Source organism: Tiliqua scincoides, chromosome 2 (genome assembly GCF_035046505.1).
Source record: "Tiliqua scincoides isolate rTilSci1 chromosome 2, rTilSci1.hap2, whole genome shotgun sequence".
Taxonomy (NCBI): domain Eukaryota; kingdom Metazoa; phylum Chordata; class Lepidosauria; order Squamata; family Scincidae; genus Tiliqua; species Tiliqua scincoides.
Window position 1 is genome coordinate 86817882 of NC_089822.1, and position 17616 is coordinate 86835497.

Genomic DNA, 17616 nt, shown 5'->3' on the forward strand with positions numbered 1-17616 from the left:
TATCTATTAGCTCAAGGTGGTGTACAAAAACAAGCTAATACATTCGAATGAGGCCATAAAGTCTCATGTCATAATACAAAACTCACTAAAACGTATTGACAAGAGAGTCAACCTTCCCCTCTCCCTAACCACTAAAAGCAAGGCAAGCAAACAAATAAATTATAGCACTTCTGAAATATGGTCAGGTTGAGGCCCGAACGGACTTCCAAGGAAAGGGAGTCGCATAGCTTGGGAACTACCATTTAGAGTGCTTCCTCTCACAGACTTGATGTTCTAATTTAGCATAAAGTAAGTACATCCAGGAGAGAATTCCCAGCAGACTGTGGGAGCTCTGACAGGTGAAGGAGAAGGAACTGACTTCAGATGTTTCCTAAAGCAATATTTTGACTCAAATTTGGAGAGAATTGCAGCTTGAGCAAAACGATATGGGGAGAAGCAAAAAGAGTTTGGATAAGGCATGCTAGTGGGGAGGTTCTATTTGTCTCTCAATCACCATGAGCAAGTGAACTTTGAAGTGAATTTTGTGGTTCTTCCTTGGATGATACCCAAGCAGCTGAAGCAAAAAGAGCGTTGATAGCATGATTGAAATTTCTCAAGGAGGTCCTTCGTAATCCTCAAACTGTCATAATCATCAAATTGGAGTGTTGAGGCAAACAAAGGTCTCTGATAGGAGTGATCTCAGGGATAGGCCAGGTTGGAAGTGGCCAAGGGCCCAAGGCCACCATAGGATATGCCAGTGGTTCTCAAACTCTCTGGGAGAGTTTGAGAGCCACTAAGTACTTGTGTGGGTGGGGGGAAGGCAGCGTGGTCGGGGGGAAGGCAGCGGCGCAATCCCCAGAATCGCGCTGCTCAGGGGGGCTGCAGGGGCTTGGGTGCACTTACCCAAGCCTCCTGCAGCCTCCCCAGGCTGCGGAGAGCGCGGCGCGACATGCAGCAGGGCTCCCCGCATCAGTGAAAGTAAATGCAGAGCAATCGCACCCCGCCTCCGCTAAAGCGGAAGTGGAGCACAATCGCTCCGCATTTACTTTCACTGCTGCAGGGAGCCCTGCTGCAGGTCACGCCAGGCTCCCCGCAGCCTGGAGAGGCTGCAGAAGGCTTGGGTAAGTGCACCCAAGCCCCTGCAGCTCCCCTGAGTGGCGCGATCCTGGGGATATGGACCCCCAGGATATGCATTGCCAGGCCATCCCTGAACCCTCAGTACCAGTGGCCATGCCCAAGGCCCCATCAGAGAGAGGTGGGGTCACCATGGGAAGTGCAGTACAAGGCTTTGCCCCGCCACCCTCTGCAACCTGGCACTAGCACCTGTTCTTCCTCAGGAGAAACATTTGAAGGAAATAAAAAAATAATTTTGATGAGACCATTCATATGGGGTGGGGGAGTCCCATCATATCCCTAAGAGCATTATTTCAGATCTATATGTACATAATTTCAATGTAAATAAATGTAACTTCTCTGCATCTTATTCTTAATTTGACAAAGACTTGATTAAATTATTTGCTCTCTTTTCTTGGCTGAGGATTATCCTTAAAATCCCTCTTATACAAGAAAAGGCCTGATTCAGAGTGTCAGTTGGCGATAGCAGACGTTAGGACCATAAACACCATGATTCATTTTTCCCCAGCCATTGTGTACTGTGGGACACATTGGGGCAGGAGCTGTCTCATTCTGTGGATACCTACATCCATGGCTTACCAAAATGAGAGATGATATCAGCAGAGGCCTCTGGGCTTTACTGTCATACAAATGTTAACTACAAAACTGCATAAAATTCCATAACCAGAAAGATGGGAGGGAATGACACACAGAACCAACGCTTCTGCTCTTCTCCCTGTTGATTAGCCCATTGTTTCTTGGTTTCTCATGATCGGTAGCTGGTAACGCCTCAAGAATTTGACCATCTTACTCCTCCAGATTCACAATAGAATCTACTGTCTATCTTCTATCTGTTCCAGGACACAGTCTGAAGGTACAGTATGGAGAAATGCTTGCTAAAGTTAAACAGATCTGGGTCTCATCAGTACATGACTGGGAGAGACTTCCTACTCACCTTATGTATGCTGCTGTCAATAAAGTGATGGGATAGAAACACAACAAATAAGAACCACTTTTTACATGCTTGCCCCAGACAGCACAGCACAGCACAGCAGTCCTTATGTCTTGGTACCAACCCCTGTGTTTATTTGTTCCCTACCTGCTTTTTGAGGAGGTACTGGTGAGTCCCCTTAGTATTTATTGTGCACGCATGTGCACTAGAGTGTCTATCTCCTCAACATACTAGCAGTTAAATCCCTAAACAGAGTGATGGGATGTGGACATATTTTCACATGTGCACATAAAACACTTTCCATCCCCCTTTACCTGTCTCCAGACCATAAATACAGCCAAACATGTTGAATTATGGCAAAATAAATCAGAATCATGATGAGATCCAGCATTCTGTTACATATTTTTAAGCTTGCGTACAGATGTACCTGCACACAGTAGGTGCATGATATATATACCATCTCAGATAAGGGCCAGTCACCCTTGTTCTTCTTGGAATGCACCAGGAATGATGCAATCTTATGACAAGTGGCTATTCCAGATGCCTTTGGAGGTTAAAAAAACTTGGGGCCCAACTGTCCAGTGCTGATGTAGCCAAAATGTAGCCCTGATTGGTAAGGGAACCAATCATTCCTTTACATTGAGGAGGCCAATATAACCCCCCCCCCCCAAGCAGGATGCTGCACATGCCCCATTGGCATGGCTGCATCGGCACTGGAAAGTTGGATAGGATTTGGCCCCTGGCTAAGTTCTGCTTAACCTGATTAATCCTGCATAACCAATAGGATTTGTGCCCCAGTGCTTCAGAACTTCTCCTTCTTCTCACTCTGGCTCTGAAAAGCACAATGAAAATATTAAAAATTAGAAAGTATTTTGATGGTATACAATGATATTTTTCCCCCAGCTTTTACGAGGTCCAAAGTGTCAGCCTGAACTGAACGGAAAATTATGTACTGGGAAATATTTAGAGAGACAAGAGCCTTCAGGCTGCCATAGCTGCTGAAATTCCCTCATGTATATTCAAAGAGAGACCATACTGGAACAGCCTCGAGGTGCTATAATATTCCTCTGGAGGCCCTTTGAGTTGTCTAATGTCTTTCAAAGTTTGCAGAATAAGCTAACAATAAAAGAGCACTGTAACTCAAATGTTAATATCTCATTAAGTTTTATGAGCAGAAGGGAAGGGAAAAAGAGAAAAGGAAAGACAAGAAGCAGCACTGCAGTCTTTTCCCATTGAGCATACAATAAAACACAAACAGTAAGCTTGCCAATAGACAGGCATATTTTCTGGGCAATACTGTACTCTGTATTGCTTTTCCCCTATTCAGTGGAAACATTAAATCAGTGGAAGAAAGCAGAGTGTGTGCAAAAGAAAACAACAGATTTCCTCCCCAACTACTGCACTGCAACTTTTTCATCAGCTCCTCTGCCTTTAACAGCAGGTTGATCAGAAGACATTAGAAGAAAATTGTGCTCACTTCTACATCACAAAAAGCTTCACTTGCTGATTTTTGTTAGCTATTTTTCAAATTTTTATACCACCCATCCTCAAGGAGTTCAGGGTAGTGAATACAGTCCCTTCCCTCCTTTTGTCGTCGCAATAACCCAGCGAGGTAGGTGAGGCTGAGAGATAATGACCAGGGATTTGAGCCTGAATCTTTCATATCAAAGTCCATCTCCTGACTACACCATCCTGGCTTTTCCAGATCTCACTGCAGTTAAAGGCACTGGAGCAGGCTAGGCTGCCTTTTTCTTCTCTGTTCATCACCCTCTTCCTGCATCATTTCAGGACAGGATTCACAACAAGGGGCAAAGTGTCATTTTTGTGCATATTTGGGATTTGCCACAGCAGCTTTTAGAAACAGATGTTGTTGAGCTTCAGTCACAGAACTCCCATTTCATAGATACTCTGAACCTACCTAAAGGCCTGTGATTCCACTTTCCAAGGATTATATATTTAACACAAAATGAAAAACAACAGTTCCTTAATTTGATCAAAAGTGGTTTAAATGAACTGCCCCTTTGATGTACTCATAGCTGCTTGAGAGCCAGTTTTCTGTGAGGATCACCCATAGAGCTGGGAAACATATCTTACATCACAATCCTAGGCATGTCTACTCAGAAGTAAATCTCATTGTGGTCAACATACTCCCAGGAAAGTGTGCCTACAACTACAGCCTTACTAATGATATCAAATGGGCCTTTCCCATGCAAGCCAATTCTATGGGGAACCCATAGAATTCTATGGGGAAATGCAAATATGGTTGCATTTTCATTCTGGTGTGGCACAGCTCTGCAGGATCCACTCATGGCTTGGTAGATTCCACATAGTGGTAGAAATGTCCTAAAAAGTACCTTAATAATATAATTGTGGATATTGATGGTGGAAAATACCACTCTGTAGAAGAGTCAACCAAGAAAATGGGGGAGTGGGGAACTGTGCTTTTATGTCCTGCATGATGGGCTAATTAGTGCTCTGAAAAGGCAGCATCTCCTATATCAGTGGTCTTCAATCTTTTTCATTCCATGACCCAGTTGTGTCGCTAGGGGGGTGCGGGCCGCACTGGGTGACGCACACTAGGGGGGTGACATGCTAAAATCGCGGTGGTTAGGAGTAACCCCATCATATTATATACTGTTGGATGCAGAATTTCCAGCAGAATGCAGTGCAAAAAACCAGAGTGAAATACCTCTTTTCTTTCAAAAGGTATGGCCAAAAAACTGGAGAACAAAAAATGCATGGATCCCTATGGAAAGTGACAGTGAACTGTATCACGTGTTTACTCATGAGTAAGCAAACATGCCTTAGTCCGTCGCAAAGGGTAGGCTGAGAGGAATCCACCAGAATGGTCCTGATCCAATGAATGCAGCCCCCAAAAACACCTGAGAAGGAAGTCCCTCCCTCCAAGCAGATGTATTGAGCCCTATGGAAAGGGGAAGTAAGCATCACGGTCACATTTACTCATGAGTAAGCAAACGTGCCTTGGCTGGTGTGGAAGATCAGGTGAAGGAGAGTACAAGGCTACCAGAATGGTCCTGAATCTATGCACCTGGTTCTAAACAAGTGCTCCAGAAGGCAGTCTTCCCCCCCACCCCCACTAAAAAGGATCAAAACAGAGGCTTCAGCTGATAAGGTGAACTTTTTTGAGACTTGCAAAGCCAGGTGGACCCTGACAGTGATCTTAAATTGAACTGGGCACTGGGTAGAACCAGCTTTGTTCTATCAAAAGGTACAGCCAAAAAATCAGTGGGGGCGGAGTGATGGTACATCACCACACCCACCACCTGGGGTGCTGCCCCGCCCACTGCAGGGGGGGTGATGCACTCGCAAACCCTAGTAACACCACTGCCATGACCCAAATAAATAAAGTATAAAACTGCCAGTTCCAACCCCCTCCATGCACCCGATTCACCTGCCCCCACCCAGCCCATTTTCCCCTACCTCTTGTGTCTTCACAACAACCCTGTGAGGCAGCATCCCAAACAGGGCTGGCCTTACAAACTGCAGGGCAAGACAGTGAGACAAGGCTGTGCAGGATAATAGAATAGTCAAAGCTAATTCCAAGAAGAGTTTTAAAGCCTTCCATTAGCCTACATTGGAGCAGGAGGGCTGAATGTTGCTTTTTTTTTTTAGCCCCTTGTGGAAAATTCAGAGATGCAAGATTAGCACTGTACTTAATGAAGTGCCCCCCCCCTAAGGGTGCCAAGGAGGCCCCTTTAAAGTGGGAGCTCTCTTATATTTAGCAGCAGGAGAGCAGCTCTCCCTGTGACTTTTGTAGACTTTCCAATAGGAGAGCTCAGTCCAGAGCCTACAAATGACTCTGGGCTGCTTTCTCCCAGTCTCAAGAGATAGGTGGGGCTTAACATATCTGGTAATGAACTAGCATGTCTGGATACAAATTTGGGCAGCTAGCTAGGCATGACTTGTTGGGTGCAAAAAAATAAATTGAGGCAGTTGGAAAAAGATCAGGATGGACTCTCTAGGACAACCACCCTAGCCCACCCATTAACATTTTGCACCCAGGACAGATGCCCAACTCACCTCACTCTGGTTATGTTTCTGCCTATTTTTAATCATTAATATACCATGTGCCACCATAATTTGCCCTAATCAATGATATATTGGATTCACATTTCTTTTCTCATTAGTACTGATCTTCCCTTGCTAAACTTTCAACAGTGTATTTTTGATTACCATATATATATTTGTGGCCCTCAATTGGCAATCCACCCAGCAAAACATAGCCAACCTGCCTTGTATTGTGCAGCCTGCCACGTATCTGATGTTTTTACAGGCCCTGGCAGCAGAATCACCAATTTAACTGAAGACTGTAGCAGTGCGTTTAATGCTTACTTTAAGAGCAGGCATTTGCAGGTGATAATGTTTAGATCTATGCTTTGAAAAGCTTTCCCTACTGATTTATGCACATTAAATGCACAGGGGCAGGGCAAGCGAATTATTCCCTGGTGAGTTAGCAACCTTACCTGACAGCCACAAAAGAAAAGAAAGAAAAAAAAGAGGCCCTACTGTGTCCTGGGAGGGTCACAAGTTGTACAGCGCAACATGCTGCTCTGGTCACAGCTGCCATAAATCTTCCAAAAGACTAGCTAACAATTAAATTACACCCCGCAATTCCTTATGCATCTGCTACCACACAACACTGAGGGTATATAAGGCTGAAATCCTACACACTCTTACATGGAAGTAAGTCTCATTGAATACAGTGGCACTTACTTCTGAGTAACCGTGCTTTGGCTTGCACAGTAAGGGTAGCTAAGGGGCCTTAGATCATAAGCTTTAGCAGGATAAGGTCCTTGTTTATAAGCATGATAATAAGGAAGAATATTTATATACCACTTTTCAATGTACATTAATAAAGCAGTTTTCATAGCAGAATAAATAAATATGTCTGTCCCAAAGAGCTCACAGTTTTTTTTCCCCCCCTAAAGGTACAGAAGAAACCCCAGCAAGCAGTCATTGGAAAGTAATGTTAAGCTGGATGAATAGGGATAGCTGCTCATCTTCTGCTAAATATAAAAGAAGTACCACTTTAAGAAGTGCCTCTTTCCCAATTAGCAGAGTTAACTTTAATAATGTGAAGTTATTAGTAATTGGGTCAGGCACAAGGATCGATCCTGCATCTTCTGCACCTGGTTAAGAATAATGAGAAGACTTCTGTGCCAGGAGAGATTTTGAAAGTGCATAGTGGCCTCCAGGATGAAGGAAGCAAAGTTCAGTTCCACATTTAGTCCTCCCTTGTTGTGTTCAACTGAGTCATGGAGTCAAGTCTTTGCAAAGGTTGCCTTGAGCCTCCTTGGCTTCTTTCTCTGGGGAGCTGCAGTGGCCTTCTTGTTTGGTGGTGCTTTTGTGATGCTTACCTACAGGAACTACAGCTCCTTCTTTCACAACCCTGTCTTCCTTGTGCTGGCCTGGTTGGCTTTTGTGGCTGCGTTTTTCCTGTTCCTGACTGGTGTGTTGGCAATGTGTACCCCAGTTAAGACTTCTCGTCACCACCAGGGAACTTTGATGTACTTGTTGGTGGTTCTCTTCTGCCTGGAAGCCTCTTCGGTGGTCATAATCCAACTTTCTTCTGCTACTGTGTGCAATGAGCTGAGAAGCAGTGTTGACTCTTTCTTTCACCAGAACAACAGGACTGTTCCAAATCACTATGCCAATGTGTCTGTAGATATGACCCACAAGCAGCTGCAGTGCTGTGGTATCTACAACTACACTGACTGGATTGGAGGGATGCTTCTAGACCGTCTCCAAACACAGCATGCCTCTGCTCCTGAAAGCTGCTGCAAAGAAACTTATATGCATTGCCTTGGTGATGCAAGTGAGGTAGAGAAGCTCTTCAAGGAAGGCTGTCTCAAGAAGTTGGAAGAGAGGCTGCACTTTGTCACCTGCTATGTGTCTTGGTGTTGTGTCGTCGTAGGTTGCCTTGAGGTGCTAGCTGTCATCAGCAATGGAATGCTTATGAGGGAGCTACCTTTCCAAGATTTCAGAATTCTCGATTCTGCTGCTTTCTCATAGCTTGGAGAAGTGAATGATGCTATCTGATGTTTTCTATATTTCCTGAGCCTATTGGGTAGTAACAGTTGCCCCCGTCCTTAAAGCTGAGCTGGCTATTTTAAAACTGTGGGGAAACTTGCTTTGTCTTCTAAAACTCTGTCTTCTCAAGAATAACAAATTGTTTTGGTATACAGTTGTTGGGCTCTGACTTTTTTTTTTTTAAAGACTAATGCTAAATAAATTCTTGCATCTGAAAGCATAGCCTAGAGTAACAATCTACAGTACATGGTGTTGCGCTGCTGATTTTGAAGGTTCCGACACTGGCTGAGTCGAATGGAATGTTTACAGCACTTCAGCTGTTCAGAAAATAAAGCAGTTGGAATGTTTGTAGTCCACCTTCAATGGGGAAAGGAAAAGTTTGGCTGGCATTAAAACCTCATAGCAGCTACAGGACAGTAATAAGCTAATGGAATAGGAAGGCAGCCCAATGCTAACCTGTGCTAGAACAAGCAGGCCAACTGGCTTACACCGTATCCAGCAGAGCAGCCATTTCCTAAACTGTGCAAGTCGGAGTAAGGGGATATTATTTCCCCTTACCCTGTGTTGTGTGCCAGCCACCCCTATGGGACTCTTTGGATCTGTGCCAATGAAATTGCTGGTGCAAATCCAGGATCCCCAGTTGTCCTCTTTTTAGCTTTGTGTCCTGGAAAAGAACTTAAATGTTCTCCTTTTCCCTGTGAGCAGGCCCCTGCAGGAAGTGCAGAGCCTTTTTGTAATTAATAAATTATATGTGATATAGTTTTAAATTTAATAAGTAAAATAGTGTTTAAATTAACCACATGAAGTCAATATACAAGTGTTTTTAGCTGTCATGTCCTACACTTTTCTTGGCTGTCCTATGTTTTGGTGTGCCTTGTCCTCTTTCGTGGTTATGATATCTGGTCACCCTGTGCAGATCTGAGCAAGCCTGGTGTAATGCTGGACTGGCTGGGAGGGGGGGTTAGTATCCTGCCTAAGTCGCCCAGGCCAGTCCCAACCCCCTCCCAGACCTAGTCCAGAAAAGGGCACAGGAGACGAGAGACTGCTGAAAAGAGAGGTTAACCCATTTTTGCCTGTCCCACAAGTGTACGTATTTGGTCCCTGTTGCATGTATGCAACGTTAGGCAGAAATGGCTTAAGAAGGAAGTGTTCTAACAAGAGAGGTTTGGAAGATGTAGGATGGTCCATAGGATTCATGAAGATATGGTTGCTATAGAGTTCCATAGAAGGGGAATTTTCTCAATAGCTGCTTCTGTTGTCATTGGAGCACTGTGAACTTGGCCAAGAAGCAGTGGAGTTGGTATGACAAGTTGCATTTGACATGCTGACTGGAACTAACTAACCTGCCAATTCCTTGACCGCAGGCTTCTGGTTAATGTTTATTTCAATGCTGTACAGCTAAAATGACAATGTGTAACAGATGAAAAAGCAGGAATGCTCTTGTGTGCTTGGCATAGTCCTGTTTTCTCACCCAAGGGTCACTGCCTGCCTGTGCACCTCTCCATTCATGTACACACTCTACTACACCTTGCCAAGGGCTCTTTGATGTGCCTGCTGTATTCATTTGTTCTGCGGAAGCCTATCTTATATGGTTTTTGAAGCAGGATGATGCACAAGTTAAATGCCTGAATATAAAGAGAGTTCCTTTTTTAATGAATAAAAAAACTATAAATTATCACTCTGGATATACATATTCAGTATTTTACAGGTGAAAATAGCAGTAGATCTATACAATAACCTGTCTTGTGCTGGGTTTATTTTGTTTAAAGGATCCACAATTGATTGCAACCTAGAGCAGTGCTTCCCAAATGGAACACAGTGGGCTTACTTCCAAGTAAAATAAATAACAAAATTTTCAAACAGAGCTACTTGTAATTCAGTTAATTCAGGAGCTCATTTCTTAGGAAGGAAGCTCACCTGCAGTTTTTTAAAAAAAATTTTAAGTGTAGTGGAGCTCATTTTTAGTAGCCACCTCAAGTAGTGTTCCCTGTCAGTGGCAGCTATTTTGCCTCCATCAAACTGGAATAGAATGATAGATATTAAAAGGGCTGGGAGGAAGTCTACTGTTCCGCCACACTAGTTCCCCATTACTCTCTCATTCTCACACTCTTAGTCTCACTCTCACCGCGTAATGAAAACAACCACCACTCATTACAAACCAAATAGCTGTAACAAATTTGTTTTTAAAAATAATAAAAAGGAAGTAACATACAGAAATTATTATAAGGCACTAATCTAAACAATGGTAATGGAACTCAACCTTAACAATATTTATACCCCTAAAGCCAGGCCCTTGCAGCAATTCAGGGAAGAAGTTAAAAAAAAAAAAAGTACTCTACTCAGCCTGCAGTTGCTACCTAGCCAATTCTAAACAGAACTAGCTTAGAGTCAGTGGGTACTCCAGCTTTTATTAAGAGCAGTATCCAGAGGTTGGCTTTGTGAACATAAAAGTGGAGTCTGCTTCTGGCTCCTGTTGGCTGAACTTGCACAAGGCTGTTGTTGCTAGTCTTCACAGACTGCTGCTTGTCTTAAACATTTCCCACCTATTGACTGCCTGCCACTGATAAAAATAAAGGGAAGTGTGCAAGAATCCAGTAGCAAACCGTTACAATATGCAGAAAGGAAGCTAGTACGCTTTTGTGTTCATGTGTCTAAACACATTAAACATTCTTTTTAAGAGCACCCGAAAGAGGCTAAATGGACATTGTGGGTTATATGAAGGACAGATTCTAGAAAGCAGGGACTGTCCCTGGCAAAAAAAAAAAAGGGGGGGGGACTGACAAAGCATATCGCCAGAAATACACCCATTGATCACACAAGTGCCTGGAGAGAATTGCTTACTTTGAGATGACTTCTCGCCTATTGCTTGATCTCTTGAAGCATGCCAACAAGTGTCTCCCCACCAGCTGCGACAGCAACCATCACTTATTCTTATTAGGCTTGAAAGTCTGTTAATTCTTATCAAGGCTTATGTGCCAGCTTCTAGGGAGATTAGCCAGAATTCTGTTTTCTTTGCTGCTACACTTATGAAGTTTGTGTATCCACATTAATTAAATAGGCTTTGATGCCTCATTGACTGATGGGGAAAAATGTACTCTAATCATTCCCTTTCTAAACAGAAAATGGGAAAAAACACCTCTTTTGAAATTGAGAAGAAGTCGGGCAGCAAGCTGAACAATGTACTAATCTGACTCTCCAGGGTATGAATTGAACTCTATTGTTTCCCCAACTACTTTTAAAAAACAAAACAAACAAACAAAAAAACCTTGTTAAGTAGATGCAAACATGCAACCAAAACTGTGGCTTCTCATTACAGAGGTTTTTATTTACTTCTGCCCTTGCTAAAGTAAAATCAAGAATTGATTTACATCAAATTATGATCCTTCCTGCTCTTGGGGCTCATGTACAGAAACAAACTGGTGGTAGGTTTCTGTATTCTGTCCTACTACTGTTCACACTGTTTCATGATCAAATGTGCATGGTATGTAGTTGTGGCAACAAATGCACTTGGAAGGGTCTTTGGTTTTTCAAAGCAACAAAACTGCCATACCTCAGTTATTAATCCACGCAAGGGGTTATGTTCTCAAAAAAACCAGTGCATATTTCAAAAGTGCATAAATTAAAAATCAAAAGGAACACTCACAAAACCAGCCAAACACGCAGGAGAGCTGGGAAATTCTGCTGTGTTATTTCAAAATTAGATGTGTAAATTAAGTTTCAAAATTAATTTGCAAAAACATGTAAATCAAACCCATATAAAATAAAGATGCCTGTACAGGTGAATGTAAAATCTGCCTTATTCTGAGGCCAACCATTGGTCTATTTAACTGAACAATGCTTGGTGGTGGTTCTCCAGCCTGACCACCAAGCTATGATTCCTTCACTAATCCTTGTGATGTATAGACATGTGTTTGTTTCCATAGGGCTCAATATATTTTCCTTGCCAGCTGTCTGGTTTGCGACCCATCAAAAACTGGATTGCAACCCCCAGGTGGGTCCTGCCCCACACTTTGGGACCCCCAGGTGGGTCCCGCCCCACACTTTGGAAACCACTGAGCCATGGCATTGATAGGAGCTTAAGCTGTCTTTCAGAGCCAGCTACAGACTTCCCCCCCCCCTGCAAATTCAGATTGAAGTCCACACTGAAGCAAACAAATCACCCAAACTGATTCATGGGCTCAAAAGGGTGTATGGCATTTCAGTTCAGTTCTAGCATGATGTCAGCCTGATGCACAAAGACAGCGTGGGTCATTTTTCCACCCCACGTTAAAAAAAAAAGTTAAGGCATGGGTTTGTCTTTCTGACCTTAGTGTTTTTACTGTTGTACTTTTACTGTAGTATTTTTACTGTACTTGATGCAAAATTAAGACATGTCTTTGCGATCCCTTCTAATCTTTCTTTTCCTTTTCTTTCCTGCACATCCAGTAACTCTAGTGAAATGTGTCAGGCGAACGCATTTTACGTTGCATTTTTCAGCCATTCTTAAGTATGACATTTCAGTTTCACTCTGTGAGTGCAGGATATACACTCAAGGTCCATGGGTCATAGTAACCTTTAAAAGAAGCATAAGGTAAGATTACAGTTTCAAAAACAGTGTGATTTAGCTTTGCAACAGAACAATATGCTGATCAAACGCACAGGAAGAAAAGCTCTGGGAAGTGCTGCCTCAATGCACAAGCAGCTAACTGTCAAAGGTTAAGGCTGCAATCCTATACCCACTGACCTGGCAAGAAGCCCAACTGAACAGTGGAGCTTACTTCTGCATAAACGTGCATAGGATTGTGCTGTTATATCTGGGAAGAAGTTTCATTGAACTTGGGGGCATTTCCTTTGGAATAAAGCTGCCCAGGATCAGGCTGGACAAGTCCCAAAAGATTCAGCTTCTCTTCCCCCCCCCCCCCCAGTCTATGAGATCTTGTTTTGAAAAATAGAATACAATTCTTAAGAATAACCTCAGTATTAGGGCATTTCCTGGAGATTTCCCCCCCCCTGACGACTATTATTAATTCTTGGGAATTGCATCAAACCGTGCTTATTGCTATTCTAAACAGAACAAGGACCATAGGTGGATTTGCTTCTCACTAATAAGAATGTAGCCAGCCCTGTTCCTCTGAGCAGACCTGCACATTCAAGCTAGGCGTAAAGAAAATGACTGCTGTCAAGGTGCCTAGCAGAACTCTGAAATATGGCAGCTGCTCACACTTGAGCCAGGTGAGACAACCAAGTCTTGTCTGCAAGATAAACCAGTGTTGGCCTGTGAGAGAGAGAGACCTGGATTCAAATTCCCACAAAGCCCTGAAGCTCATTTGATAGCCTTGAGCCTATCACTCACTCTCAGTTAACCATCCTTACATGCCTTATCTGAGGATAAGAACATAAGAAGAGCCCCATTGGATCAGGTCAAGGGCAAATCTAGTCCAGCTGCCTGTATTTCCCAGTGGCCTCTGGGAGCACACAATACAGCAAAGTAACTGTATCCTGTTGCCCCTGCCTAGCATCTGGCTTTTAGGCCATCCCTGAAACCTGGTTGTTGCATATAGTCGTCATGACTTGTACCTGTGATGGACTTTTCCTCCATAAACCAGTCCAATCCCCTTTTACAGGCATTGAGGCCAGGTGCCATCACGATGCCCAGTGGCAAGGAGCTCTACACATAAATTGCATATTGATGACACACTGGGTAAAGAAATATTTCCTTTTGTCCATTCTACCTCTCCTGCCCAGCAATTTTAGTGGGTGTCTCCTGGTTCTGGTATTGTGTGAGAGGGAAAGAACTTCCCTCTATCAACTCCATGCCTAACTTTCTTTCATGTTCCCCCCTCAGGTGCCTTCTTTCTAGACTGAAGAGCCCCAAGCATTGCAGTCTTTCCTCATAAGGAAGATGCCCAGGCCCACTAATCATTTTCGTTGTTCTGCACCTTTTCCAGTTCCACTATATCCTTTTCAGGATGTGGTGACCAGATCTGGACACAATACTCCTCATGTGGCCTTGCAATTGATCATAATATTGGCTGTTTTATTTTCAATCCTTTTAATGATCCTGAACATGGAACTGGCCTACTTTACAGCCATCGCACTGTAAGTGCTTCAAACTGCAAGAGGTTGGTACCTTTGGACCTGCGCATACACAGGGAAGGCCACTTCTGACATATCTGCTTCTCACAGACAGACATTTAAAAGCAATCATGAGGCAATGTTACAAGGAAACTGCATCCATTTCCTGCTGTATCAGGAACATCACTCCTAGATGTCAGTCAGGTGCCTACCATTCCCAGATGTGCTTGTCATAGTGTTATAAAACTGAGAGCCTGCTTGAAAAGACTAGTCAAATGTTAATAGGAAGCAGGAAGTTGACCGCTCCTGTTAACATTCAATTAGTCTCTTCAAGTATTCAGGCTGCCTGCCTGCACAGCCTGCTATAAGCTTGTATACTTATAGTGTCCTGTAAAAAGAAGGAACATTTTTGCTTGGTGACAGTAGTAAGAACCTAAACAAAATTAATGTTTTTACACTTGGATAATCCTCAATGTGTTTTATGCTGCTGTTTTGGTCATCATATGGAAAGGAAGGGGAAAGGAAGGATATATATTTTAAAATAACCAGCAGCTCAATCCTATCTGTGGGGTACACTGACAAGCTAACAAGTTCTGCCACTGTATCCTGTGAACCACCATCACGGCAGCCACTCTGTCATTCTGTGGTGCTGGCAATGGTATAAGACCCTCTGAATCATATACCACCAGCAGTGCTCTGCAGACTGGCCATCAGCTGGTGTAAGCTGGCAGTGACGTCCAATCAAGAGTGAAATGGGGGGGGACTTGGGGGAAGTAGTAGTTGCTAATTCTTATCCATCCAGCCCAGCTCAGACATTTCCCTGGCATTCTTCAGTTCTATGCCAGCAAAAGAGCTGGCACTGAGTCCCATAGGGGACCAGGCACCCACCAGAGAGGTAAGTAAACTTTTTAACTTACGTCTCCAAGCTTGCCTGGTTCTCTATTGGCACACAGGATACAAGTGGTTGCTGAGTTGGCACCTGTGAGCACTAGCTGGGGATAGTACTGGGCCATAAGTATCTGCTGACCAACCTTTGTCCAAATCCTCCTCATCCATTTATATACCTATACTGAACAGGCAACTACAAAACTTGGCTGGTGCCAAACTGGCATGGACTTGCTGTGCTTTGTGGTCAATGTTTTATGTTGTACTTCCTGAAGAACATTAACAGGACTGGTACAATTTGGTCTGTGTGGGGTTTGCATAACAGTTTAGGAAAAGGTCAAATGACTCAACTTTCTACAAAGTTCAGCGTTACTTTGATTGTGAAAACCAAGCAAAACTATAGGCAAGCAAGTATTAGGGAAATATTAGGGTGTTTTTCTTCCTTTTAAAGATGGCAAACAAACTTGTTAGTATACTGAACCCTCAGTTTAATGCATTTTTGCCCGGCCCACAGGTGTACACATTTGGTTCCTGTTGCGTATATGCAACGTTGGGCAGAAATTGTTTAATGGAATAATAGGAAGGGGTTCTATTAATGCTGATTAAATCCAAATGCACTGAAGTCTATGGAAACAAGCATGTGCACAATGTTTACAATAAATATTAAATGGCGCAGAAAGAGTTCGGAAGTCTATCAAATTGACTTCTGAAGTCTGTGACATAAAGGTCTGCTAAATTGAGGGTTTACTATATCATGGTGATTGGTGCTGGAATGACAACTTGGACAATGACTGTGATACAAATGCCAAGCGAATTCAGACATTAACTTGTCTGAAACAGGAAGAAGCAGGAATAAGTCTTTCCATTTGAAACCTGGACAGACACCCCACCTCTCCCCATCAAAGATCTCTATGAGGAGACAAGTGTTCTGTTAGGCCACAAAGTGGAATCCCTTTGGCTTGCAAGAGACCTTCCAATCAGGGAAAGAAAGAGCAGGGCCCAGTCCATCGACTACGAGTGCAAATTTAATGCAAAATAATGAGTGCAAATTTAAATAAATTTTAATAAAATTTTGGCAAATTTTATTTTTTGAAAAACAAGAAGAAACAAGGTACCTCATTTACATTTCAAACATTCCAGAAACAGTAGGAATTTTTCAAACATTTCAAACATTCCAGAAACAGCAGGAATTTTTCAAACATCAATTATTGGGGCAAACAATTTTGTTACCTCTCTATGCACAAACACATTCAACGCTCCTAAGATGCATACGTTTCTCTCCTGAGCGCGTTCTATGATGACTCATAAGATCACCACTCTAAATGAAGGTGTTTCCACGCTCCTGACACCTATAAGGTTTCTCTCCTGTGTGGATTCTGTGATGGAGTATAAGATGATCACTCTAACTGAAGGTTATCCCACACTCATGGCACTTGTAAGGTTTCTCCCCTGTGTGGGTTCTCTCATAGAGCTTAAGTCCACCACTATGACTGAAGGTCTTTCCACACTCCTGGCACTTATAGGGTTTCTCTCCTGTGTGGGTTCTCTCATGGACCTTAAGTTCACCACTCTGACTGAAGGTCTTTGTGCACTGCTGGCACTTATAGGATTTCTCCTCTGTGTGGGTTCTCTGGTGGACCTTAAGTCCACCACTATGACTGAAGGTCTTTCCACATCCTGGCACTTATAGGGTTTCTCTCCTGTGTGGGTTCTGTGATGGAGTATAAGATGACCGCTCTGACTGAAGGTCATCCCACACTCCTGGCACTTATAGGGTTTCTCTCCTGTGTGGGTTCTCTCATGGGCCTTAAGTTCACCACTCTGACTGAAGGTCTTTGCGCACTCCTGGCACTTATAGTGTTTCTTGTCTTTATGCGTTCTGTGATGGTATTATATAAGGGAACCTCTGCTCCTGAAGCTCTTGCCACACTCCTGGCACTTATAGGGTTTCTCTCCTGTGTGGATTCTCTCATGGACCTTAAGTCCACCACTATGACTGAAAGTCTTTCCACACTCCTGGCACTTATAGGGGTTCTCTCCTGTGTGGGTTCTGTGATGGAGTATAAGATGACCGCTCTGACTGACTCCTGGCACTTATAGGGTTTCTCTCCTGTGTGGGCCCTTTGCTTTGAAGAATGCTTCCTCTTTCTTCCAATCTGGTTCCACACTGATGCTGATGAAATAAGAAAAAAAATGCAATTAGAGCTGAAAGGAAGAAACTGCAGCTAGTTGGGGAGTCATAAGCCCTTTTTGTCTGACCAGAACTAGGGCCCAGAAAAGCCACATCAACCTTTAACTACAAGTGACTTCATCAATATGATGTTTTGCTTCTTTAGTGGTAGAGGAATCTCAGTGAAACAAAGGCCACAACTGGAGAGGAGGAATAAGAAATAGTAAAAGAACAAAGAAAGAAAAACTTGAGAATGAAATTTCAGACTTTGGGATGATAGGAAACCATCTTCTATCAAGTCAAATGTTCTCCAGAAAGTGTCGCAGATAGTGAAACAGCCAAAATTGTATCCACCTGGCTTCCAGGAGCACACTGGGTCCAAAAGCATGCCAACACTGTGCATGGGTTCCTT

At 43.3% G+C, this 17616-nt stretch overlaps 1 protein-coding gene and 1 pseudogene across 1 annotated transcript; one reads left to right on the forward strand and one right to left on the reverse strand.

Annotated features, from left to right (window-relative positions):
• The window catches only part of LOC136638566 (zinc finger protein 721-like), a 1054179-nt pseudogene that overhangs the window by 1036376 nt on the left and 187 nt on the right, over positions 1 to 17616 (reverse strand).
• On the forward strand, positions 1153 to 8077 carry LOC136641079 (tetraspanin-3-like). Its single transcript, XM_066616697.1, has 2 exons — positions 1153 to 1234; positions 7251 to 8077. The coding sequence occupies exons 1-2, from the start codon at positions 1153 to 1155 to the stop codon at positions 8075 to 8077; spliced, it is 909 nt and encodes a 302-aa protein (XP_066472794.1).